Raw genomic sequence first — 12,117 nt, 5'->3', positions numbered from 1 at the left:
TTCCAGACACTCGACGACCAGGTCCTGCTGCCTCCTTTCTTGCAAACAAGATGGCCGCCATTTTCTCTGCCACATGGCGTTTGACTATACCACTCCGAGAGAGTGCTCAATTGACGTTTCCCTTTTGAAGTTAATGAGCCAGGAGGGTGGTCGGTGTTCGGTAGCTTTAATCTACCAAACCAATAAGGCTTAAAATAGATGAATAAAGTTTAAAATAGACGAATGACCAGAGAAAACCTTGAGATCTCTGCTGGTTTTCTCACAGACATAATACATGTTTTAATTATCTAAGTAATTAAGTAATAAAGAAAAAAAAATGTTGCACAGACAAACAAAATATTAGGATGCACACTGGGAATATTCACAAGGATATACTGTATATATATGTTAATTAAATATTTTTTGAGGGACTGAAATGAGATAAGGAAATTCCAAACAATTTGTCTCTACCAAAAGTGCTGATCTATTCCCGTGTCAGTAGTTTGCAAAACCTCTGTTGCTTTAAGGCCATCCTCAAACTTAAATTACAAAGGCAACTGCATGCCCCATGCAAGTCCCCATGCCCCATGTTCTCTGGCAGTTTCTCTCATTTATATTTAAAACTGAGTCTGCCAGAAACAAAAAAGAATCAAAAAGAACTTCAGAAAGTCAAAGAAAAATGCAACATACATTTATTTTCACTGGTTAATCTAGATCAGGCATAGGTAACCTTTGGCACTCCAGATATTTTGGACTACACCTCCCATGATGCTTTGCCAGCATTATGGGTGTAAGAGCATTATAGGGGATGTAGTCCACAACATCAGGAGTGCAGAAGATTGCCTATCCCTGATCTAGATCAACAACTTTCAGCACTCCAGATGTTGTGGACTCCACCTCCCTTGAAGCTATGCCAGTTAGATAGTTGTTAGAGCATTAGGGAAGATGTAGTCCACAACATGTGAGGTGTGGAATGTCGCCATGAAAGATTTACAGCAAATCTAGGACATTCAAAGGTGAGTATATTTTTCAATACTTTTTAAATGTGTTGAATTTATTTGTGTGTATGTTTTCCTTTAATTAGCTTATTAATGCGCCATGCATCATATAATTATTAAAAATGGGGTACAATTATTAGCCTTTTTTCATTTTAATGTTTTAATTGGTAATATACCAATTCTATTAAAAAAGCTTATGAGAAATAACGTTGATGAAATTTTGTAGAATGTTGATTTTGCCGATGTTCACTTGAAAAGTACTATTGTCTCCCTCTGAATTTATGTGCAAATTCCAATCAACGCTTAACCTCATTTCATTTATATAATTGCATGTGAAAAGTATAATAAGTAGCTTGAGACATAACTTTGCTGTTCTGTCATTCCAATCAAGTCAAACTCCCTTTGGAATATCAATAACACTGGAAGGGAATTTAACATACATATTAAAGTACAATCCATCCTCTAAAAATGACTTGGTTGGCCGTCATTTGTAATGGTAATTTTATGACACCTTGCTATTGAAAATGCACAGAGATTAATTCCAAATAGACAGATCATATTGTTCAGGTGGCATTTCTTTTATCATATCTGGGACTTCAGACAGATTTTACTTGGAAACACGAACATGAAATCAAAGTCCAACTTCGTACTGGTATTAAGTCAACAAAAGCCACCGATTGTCCATATATTGTCCATCAAGCATAACATAGTTAATAATTAAAAATGTAGATACATGCTGCATAAGTCATATTTCACTCATGAAGTATTTCTACTGTTACAAATGAGCTGCTTTGAAGCTGAATTGTAATGAATGGAAGAATGTTCTTCTTCTGTCGTGAGGACCAAGACATTATGATTGGCAGCACAAAGGCCTCTTTTCATAACCTTCTGGTGAGACGGGCACAGATTTCTCCAAAGCATTTCAAAGTGTTCCTCTGCACAACATTTTAATTAGGAGGGAATACACAAAAAAGTATGTAAAGACAGAAGTGTCCTTCAAGACTTACATTACTTTGTCTTTGCCTTTCATATTATGATGATGGTCTTTTTAGAAAAAAATAATTTGATACAAATAAATATTTTACAATCTGGACCAAGTTTACATTTGTCTTTCTCATCATTTTAACAGTTTATCTCCTGGAATCTGAGCTACTCATTGAATCCTTTTGACTTAACAAATGGTGACATTATATATGAATAATTAAGTGTGTCTTTGGATTGTATTAGAGCTTAATGTGCAACATTTAGACTTTTGAGTGAAATAACATAGTAAAAAAAAAGTTTGTATAAATCTTACTGACTTTGATCCAATTTGCAGAGCTTGTATCAGGGTCCCGAAATAGCTAACTTGTAGCCACAGAACTCTAAAAACCAGTTCTGTGATGCAATGTGCTCTTTTAAATCCCACTTCATCTCAACATAAGAGTTAATATGATTGATTTATGTGTACTACCTATTCACATTGCTCATTCATTTTCTCATACATTTCAAAATGATTTATGTTTAAATAAGGGATGCAGTGCTAGCGGTCTTCGCACAGACTAGATGTTCACATTTCAAATGTTAAAATGTGCAACTTTATGGCCAGTGAGAATTAATTTTGCTTTCAAGTGTAAGTTAAGTTGCCTAATGTTTAAATTGGTCATCATAAAAGTGGCTGAAAAGTCACTAAAAGTGATACAATATATAATACCAATATCTAAATCCCAGGGTATGTACATGGCCTAAAAGTGTCTAGGTCAAAGTGTCTGTGTTATCTTCTGAAAACATGTACTACTCACAGTATTAAATTTATTACGATATTCTTGTTCACACAAGTGCTTTACTCTTTTTTTTTGTATGAAGTATAAACAAGCCTCTGGTTTTGTCACTGGAGTATTCATTCATTGTTTCCAGACATCACAAAGTACTCAATTGTCTTAGTAAACAGTTTAATCTTTACTAGAAGCAATACAATTGCAGAAGGGTCTCCAATTATAGATATTAATCTCCCATGAAAGTCATTCAATTTGGTTGGGTACTCTCAAAATTACTTTGATACCACTTGTACAAGCTAAACATGACATGGCCACAAAATTCGGCATTCCCTATCTTTACATGGTATTATATATAGCTTTTGATATATTTATGTATTGTTTTATATGGAGTGCATTAATTCCCTTGTATTATTAATGTGTGCAACTTAATTAAGATTACATTAATAAGATATAAGCATGTATACTTGTGTTCAATGAGTTTAACATATAGATAGACAAGCAGGCAGACTAACATAGAAATAGATACATAGACAGATAGATAGATAGATAGATAGATAGATAGATAGATAGATAGTGTAATTTGTCTTGAAATAGAACAATTAGTGTTACAAAATTGTAATAAAGACATTATTCAAAATTTCCTAAAATAGATTTATAAGAGTACCCTAGAGGTTTTAAAAGTGATTTTAAACTTTTAATGAGTTTGTTGTATTATACAGAATGTCCTTGAACTGACAATGTGTGTTTCTTTGTCTCTAAAAAGTTCTTTTCAGGTTCCCTTATATACAATACATTCTTCTTGTTAATGTATATAAGATTACCATTAAATGGTACACCCAAACAATTAGACATTTCAAAATGAACTTTTATTAGCACTGCTTATAGATGACTTGTAAATTTAATTAGGATGGAGCTCATTGGTTTTAGTGAATCCCTAAATACCATATAAATAACTTTTGTCAAATCCTTATTCCGTGATAGAATGAACCACTGTACAATTTTAATAACTCACCTTATTTTTTATTTTATATAATTTGCAATGCGTTTGTACCATGTGATTTTTTGAATCTTGTGGATGAGAATTCCTTTTTCTAAGTAGCAATTAGCGTTATCATTTCTTCGTTACATGGATGCATTGATAGCAGCAACATCCAAGAATGGTATAAGATCTGTAGCCGTTTATAAATGACTAACCTGAATTAAGATGTTGGATGTGTCCTGCAAAATTAAATATGTGACATCTGAACATGTTTAACTAGATAATAACAAATACCAAAAACAGTGATTATTTCATGTAAAGGCATTATCTGATGCTTAAATATGTTTTTGGGTCTGTTTATAACTTAATTTTAATAACCTAGTTCAAGTGCAGATTTCTAATTTTCAATTAACATAGGAATAATTTTGTTTGCTAAAATAAAATAAATGATTGAATGACAAGTCTGAAACATGATTATGTTCTAGGTACAATTTTTTAAAAATCCAAATTTCAAAAAGTCATGTGGCAACTGTATAGCTCAAGCTTTAAGTATTAACTTTTAACCTTTGACCTTACAGATTTTAACCAATGAAATGTCTCTTTAAACTTTAAAGGAAACAATGATAACGAACGCCTGGCGATTGCTAGACAGCGAATTCCATATCGACTTGGTCGAGTAGTTGATGATTGGCTACTCGACAAAGGTAAAAAAAACATTGATTAAAACTTCAAATAAAAATAATTTGAACATAACCAAGTAGTTTTTGATTGTAACACTAATAAACCTAAAAATAAATTCTCAGTAAAACTAAATTAAAAAACATTTAAAACCGTAAAACATAGATAGTAATATATGCATACAATGTACAATAATTTTCGTATCATTTTAGTAACATCAGATGTTTAATAATCGTACCCTGTTAACGTAAGGTTAAAGGGACTGTAAATACAATACACTAACTCAATCTATGAAGGCAACTCATAGATAACTTTAACCAAATATTCTAAATCATTCATAGACTTCATTTCCTGTTCCAGCATCTAAATTATTAACTAAAATATCTGTAGTTTTGGAATCTTTCTTATGGTCCTGAAAAAAAAAAAAATCTTGGTTTAAACCACAGGTAATCTAAATAGCGGGCAACATGAATTGCCAATCAAAATGAAGTCCCTTTAACATTTGCAACCTTTCAAGGAAATTCTTGAAAAAAACCTTAATCAAAAGATCTTAAAAATGTGTGCATGCTATTCTTGTGCAGAAACAAGTCTGCTAAAAATGTATCTGTGATTTTATAACACTGGTAATGTTTTAAGGATTTCTTTGTTTAATTAAATTGTGCCATAATTTCCACCATTGGTATGTGTGTCATTACAAAAATCGCTTTTACATCTGAACGATTCTATTTTAATTGATAGTCTTGCTAAATGCCAATCATAGTTGACATGGTGACATGCTTATTTATAGGAGAACAATTATAATGGACAAATCTATGGACAAAATCAAATTCTTTTAATTATTTAAGAAATATATATTTTTCCTCCTCGTACTTAAAAAAATAATATATTTTTTATTGAAAAGTTATAGAATAGATCATTGATTTATAAAGCACTAACTGCCCTTAATTAAAAAACTGTTTATGCAAAGTAAAGTTTTCTCTAAGCAAAAATACAACTTCTTAAATTGAATGTGACATTTTTAAACTTTATTTGAAACGTGTGATTGGCTTTTAGGCAAAGAAAATCATTTAAGAAATATAAATTCTTACTGATAAATATGCGTATCACAACCATCTCATTAAGTGCAATGAATTATGAGCCTTATTCAAACTTTATAATTTATTGCAGTCATTATTCATTCCATAAAATCTGTTGATCATCTTTCAAGAATGCAGAGTTCACAATCAACATTTTTGCATGTATGTAATATTATTTTTACAGGGCGTCAACTCACAATCTTCAACAGCCAAGCTACAATTAAAATCGGTGGAAAGGATCGAGGACAACCCTTTCAAGGCCAGCTTGCTGGCCTCTACTACAATGGCTTGAAAGTTCTCAACATGGCAGCTGAAAATGATCCAAACATTGTAATAGAAGGAAATGTGAAACTTGTTGGAGATGTGCCTTCATCGATGACTACAGAATCCACGGCCACAGCTATGCAGTCAGAGATGTCTACATCCATTATGGAAACCACAACAACATTGGCAACCAGCACGAGAAGGGGAAAGGTACCTACAAGAGAACCTGCTGGATCGGTTAGTAAATATTCATTGTTTTCAAATTGTTTTCAAATTTTCTTACTTGTCTTTCAGTGTGCCTCAATCATAATCTCAGATGTAGACCATCAATTGTTTGTTCTATTTTCTTCAAATATACTGGATTTTAAACAGTTGTATATGTCAGAAATGACTAATATTGTCAGCGAAACACTTTTAATTGCTGGACTTAGGGAAGATATGATAAAATGTCTTGAGAATTTAGTTTCTCATTTATTAATGTATTAATGTATTCTGTTCGTTTGTCATTGCAAAGGGCAAAGTATGGCATAATATGTGCCACTATCCCTTGGTCTTCAAAGGCTGACACTTTAAAAAGATGATCATGAAAGAAGACAAGATATTTCTGGAAAAAAACATGTTAGCATGCATTTTAACCATATAAATTCTAGAAATTAGTGAATAATTGTTTTTATTATATTAGATATTATAGTTCAACTTCTTACACAGTGATGACTTTCAGGCCTGACTCTGTAGCAAAACTTTGGATAGGAATCATTTAAGGAAAGGAATTACCCAGTTCTAGAAACACAGATATGAAGGCAGATATGCAACTAACTCCATAGCAGGCCAAGTTGTCATGTATTACAAACAGTTTCTAGAAATTGCTCACAGAGAATAGCTGCTTTATTACCAAAAAGATTCTGTCATGGTGTTTTGTTTCCTTCAATCAAATAGAGCTTTCGTTGATAAGCCACTTAGATAGCAATTGCAATATTCCCTGGGGGTCTTGCATGTTTTCAAACAATTGGAACACATTTTTGGCCAAGCAGAATCAAATTGGTTCTATTTTACACTGAAGAGCTATGCATGCTTGGTAAATTTAGAGGGCAGAATATGGGTGAAGGATGCCTTGCTGTTTATAATGAGACAGCAACTCTGAAAAAGATTCATCATTATATTCTCACAAAAAACCTTGGTTTGTGCCCTGCAACCTAAATGGAACAAAGGCAAGCATCTAAAAAGCACAATACATTCATTTACAAACAATTTTATTTTTTTAGTAGTCTTCAATGTTCTGTGGTGTGAAGGGGACTTAACTATTTTTATTTCATAGTTTCAGTTTTTATTGAAGGATAATGCTAAATAAATAATATTAGGGAGATACTTTAAGCTGAATTTGGTAATATACTAAAGTTAACACTTTGCAAAGGTAATCCTTATAGGCGTAAATACTTGAAAAAGTATTTGCTTCGCAAACACCATAGAACAGAGCTCAAAATTCCTACTCACACTAGTGTTTGGCAAATAAAATATTATCCATGGTGAATAGAAAATCATCCCTAGTGAATATTATTATTATTATTATTACTGGCATTTATAAAGCGCCATCAAATTCCACAGCACTGTAAATTGGGGAAAAAGACAAACACAGACCGATACAACAGGTAGAGAATATACAATGGTTTGCAGTGGTGATTCACTTTTTATGTCTAGCTAGTAGCACAAAACTTCACATTTTAAGCCCTGCCATAGAAAGAATAAAATGATATATAGTGAAAAATGTAAAATAAAGGCTTCATATAAATAATACATGATGCAAGCAGATGCATATCAGAATGTCACAATAAAGCATTTGAATATAATTTAGCCCATGAAGCCTAACTTACTTTTATCTTTGCTCCAGTGCTGTTCCTCACACCACAGAGAAACAAACTTCTCAGCCAGGGTTCTGTTCTGTCCTTTCATATCTCTGCAAATGTCCTGGGAAATAAAAGTATCCCTCTCATCTCTTACACTTTATAGCAACTTTTGAAGGACAAAATTAATGATTAATTAATATCCTAACAGCCAGGAAAGGGAAGAAGAAGCGAGAGCTCTGAGGATGCAATGAAGTGGCATTAATTGTGGACAGCAATTGCTGGCTGCAGTAATACCATATTGCATCTGTTTTGTATCCATACACTATATTCAGAAAAGATTAACAAATAAATCACAAATTAAACTAAATAACTTTCCATTTTTAGTTCAATACAGTCTTCATATATGTGCTAGGACAGGGACAGGCAACGTTCGGCTTGCCAGATGTTGTGGACTACATCTCTCCTGATGCTTTGCCAGCATTATGTATGTAGGATCGCTATGAGAGAGGTAGTCCACAACATCTGGAGTGCCGGAGGTTTCCTACCCATGTGTTCTGCTATTTTTGTAAAATTTGTAATTTAGAACAAGCGTTTGGTAGCAAAGTAGCAATCCATCCTGTTTTGATAAATTGATATAGTTTACATGTCTGTTATAAAGTTCTAATTGTATCAAGTCAAAGCTCAAATCCCTACAATTCTTAATTTAGTGAATAGACTTTAGTAATGAACTATGGATTCAATGTATGTGCTCACAAAAATCCAGTCCTCCCCAAATCTCTCTGGGCTGTTAATTTGTTTATAGGAATACTCCAAGCTACATAACCACTATATCTCACTGTAGAGCCTTGGTGGCCACCCCACTGCTAGAAGTCAAACTGTTCTTGTGCTGCTTAGGAGCCTTAGTAATGGAGTTGGGGAGAATCTCCGAGCAGATCACTGGAAAAATAACTAAACATTTAAAAATGGTTTGACTACATTTAATGGGGTGCGTGGGAACACAAGGCACCACTAACACTATAACCACTATAGCAAGCTGTATTTGTTATGGTACTCGGAGTGTTCCTTTAATGTCTCAGTTATTCCATAGCAAAATTCAGCATATAAATTCTATGCAGACATTTCCAAGCAGAGGTTTTAGGAATATCGAACATTACTTAGTGTAACTTGCCCACACATTGAATGGAAACCATTTATGTAGAAAAATAAAATGGAATGTAATTGAAAATACATGATTTGACAAATACATATTGAATTAAATTCTTAGACGACTACTGGAGGAGTATTGTATTGTTTGCAGTTCACAGCATGCAAACCTTCAGCTGCTTATAAATATGTATATAGTCCTAAAATCAGTGTTAATATATCACATATTTCTCTACAAATCAATGCGTTCCCTTGTGTTTGGAATTACAAGATAAAGCTGTGTATTCTTTTCATGTAAAATATCCACAGCTGAAAACTCTTTTTCATCTACATTTTTATTTCATCAAGTGCATCAATTTCAATGTAATCAGTGCATTTTAATTTTTTTTTTTTTAGCAATTGTGTGCGTTTCAGTAGTCAATTCATCTGTAACAATATACAATAAATATTTCTGATCTCATTTAAGATTTTACATTTCAATAAGGAATTGAAGGCACAAAGGCAATAAAGGAATATCTATTCCAAAATATACCATCTAAAGCCAAAGTGGTAATATAACCAGTTACATCTTGTTCTTGCAAAACAGCTTAATTGGTTCTGCCGTTCCTTATATTTTGACGCAGTCCAATCACTCTCTCTTTATGGCAACAAACATAAAATATAAGGTGGATATTTTCTGCATTTCTTCTAATAGACATACTTATTGCTATGTTAATGACAGGCAATAAAATGCTACATTAGAAAGAATAAAAAAAAAAATGTAATCTCTATATACTTCCTGTAACTATATCCTTTATCATCGCAGTAATACAGAATTTTTTGTTCATTTTACACATTAGTATGTTAAATTGTTTTATATCATCATAAAGTGTTTCTGCAAAATCATTGCAGTGTAGCTTATCTATGGGTATTTCGGCTAATAAAACTCATTCTGGGACATTTAATGCATTAAGATACAGCCAGAGGAGGCAAAAGAATTGTTTTTATGGGTGATAGGAAATAATTCAATTATTAATGTCTTGATTCTGGCCATCTCACCCTGCATCTTTTGTGCGGCACTAAACGTTCATATGAATAGAATTTGGGAGATATTAATGAGTTAAAGTGAAATTATTGTTACTTTATCAAATGTATTTAAATTATTTTATTAAAATGTTATTTCAAACTTTATTTAAATGATTGCTACTTTTTAAAAAATATATATTTTATTTAGATTTTTACACACTGTTGAACATGCTAGAATTTTTGGAGATTTGCTTTATAAAACAGACTGATAGCTAAAGCAGCAACTTAGTTATGCAGTCACAAAATGTAAGGATCTGGTTTATGTGACCAAGAACTGAAAAGCTAAGTAATTAAAATCATAAGCATTTCTTTCCTGTGAAGAAAGCAATAATAGGCATATTATGTATATGAGGATGTTTAATGAAGGCTGAGTCTGAAAGAACTCTTTATAAACCATTCAGTGAAACATGTAACAATATTTAAGAACCAATGGGATATAAACATTAAACCCAGAATTTAGTTGAAAGATTTTAAATATGTGAAATATGGCTTATACTGGGGATTTGTTGTCTTCCTGTATAGCTTTTACAAGAAGCGGTAACCATATACTAATATAGGATCACAATAGCTTGTTTGAGTTATGGCATGCATAAATGTGCTAATTAATATTAAGTTGTATCATCAAGGTGTTTTGCCATGAATGATACTTGTGGATTTCTCTAGAATCCAGGCATGTCCTCATATGTTATTATCCATGTCAATATTATACATTTTCAAACTTCAGAAGGACAAACGTCAAAGTTCAATATGTCAAGAATCAAATTGGTATATCTGACATTTGATGTGGTATTAGAAACATAGAATAATAGAAACATAGAATGTGATGGCAGAGACAACCATTTGGCCCATCTAGTCTGCCCAATTTTCTAAATACTTTAATTAGTCCCTGGCCTTATCTTATAGCTAGGATAGCCTTATGCCTATACCGCGCATGCTTAAACTCCCTCACTGGCTTTAAATATGCCTACATGTGCAATTCTCTTTTTTAAATTATCCACAATTTAAATCTAGTGTAGTGAAAATTGCAATGTAAAGGTTTAGATCATGAACTTGTTAAGTTTAATTTCTACCACTTCTGCTGGAAGGCTATTCCATGCATCCACTACCCTCTCAGTGAAGTAATACTATTGTTATTAACAACACTAGTAATACTAGTATAAATACCATATTAATTAAACCGAACTATCTCACCAGTGTGCACATGTGGATATAAATATAATAAAATTCTACAGTTATGAAATTCAAACATCCCAATATGGTAGTTGTACTCACTTTAAGAAAGATTACCTGGAAAGGTTTAGCTAGGTTTTTATTCAGATGAGCTACATAAGTGAGAGTCCCTTGTAAATAACCCAAAGATAAATAATTAAATTACATGTTTAAATATGTTATATTGCTGCACATGCATTCAACATTATTATTATTATTATTATTATTATTATTATTATTATTATTATTATTATTATTATTATGTTATTATTATTATTATTATTATTATTTTATTATTATTATGTTATTATTTAAATAGCAATAACAAATTCCATAGCGCTTTACGGTGGGCGGACGGACAGACATGTAGTTGTAACCAGACAAGTTGGACACACAGGAACAGAGGGGTTGAGGGCCCTGCTCAATGAGTTAACATGTTAGAAGGAGTGGGGTAAAGTGACACAAAAGGTAAGGATAGTATTAGACTAATGACAGTTGCAAGAGAGGAATCAGTCGGGAGCTATTAACATTTAATGAATTCCATTGCCATATTTCAAATCCTAATATTTTGGAGTTTATGTCATGTGATATGCTCTCAATATAAAATAAGCTTTGCAGATATTAAACAGATCTTGAAAAGGTAAGCTGAAAGAGTATTGACAATGGCATGTACCTTAAAATAACCTATGGGAATATAGTGTACAGAAAAACACAACTCAAAATAAACACAAAACGATGGGTGCTATGCATATATATCCAGTGAAAATCCAGACAAACAGTGGCAGTTGAGAATTAATAAGCAACTACAAAATACAATTGTTGTCCCTTAATACAAGCGTCTTTGTTTTTCTGAGATTTTCCCTTGATCTCTTGCTTCAAAACACACAAACCAGGAAGGAAAACAGTAAAGATATACATAGGAGTAAAAATAAAAATTCAGAAAATATAGTGTTACCCTTAAAACAGTCCAGCAAATTATGTGCAAATACAACTCGCTAGATATTATTTTTATATATATATATATATATATATATATATATATAAGCATTTTTCTCAGAATCCTAAACATGTAGGTCAGCTGTTATTTCTTCCAAGTTGATACCATAAGAGAACATATATATTTATACT

At 32.2% G+C, this 12,117-nt stretch overlaps 1 protein-coding gene across 22 annotated transcripts in view; it reads left to right on the top strand.

Annotated features, from left to right (window-relative positions):
- NRXN1 (neurexin 1) overlaps positions 1-12,117 on the top strand; it is a 1,100,495-nt gene that overhangs the window by 996,763 nt on the left and 91,615 nt on the right. For 12 of the 22 annotated variants that reach the window (XM_063443962.1, XM_063443949.1, XM_063443947.1 and 9 more), the window contains 2 exons: positions 4,328-4,417; positions 5,652-5,968. In XM_063443962.1, the coding sequence (XP_063300032.1) occupies positions 4,328-4,417; positions 5,652-5,968 (407 nt within the window). The remainder of the gene's footprint in view (positions 1-4,327; positions 4,418-5,651; positions 5,969-12,117) is intronic. The other 10 variants (XM_063443956.1, XM_063443955.1, XM_063443963.1 and 7 more) reach the window with 1 other exon arrangement.

The sequence above is a fragment of the Pelobates fuscus genome, chromosome 2 (assembly GCF_036172605.1).
Source record: "Pelobates fuscus isolate aPelFus1 chromosome 2, aPelFus1.pri, whole genome shotgun sequence".
NCBI lineage: Eukaryota > Metazoa > Chordata > Amphibia > Anura > Pelobatidae > Pelobates > Pelobates fuscus.
Note: the sequence above shows the minus strand (reverse complement) of the source record. Positions and strands in the feature narration are given on the sequence as shown.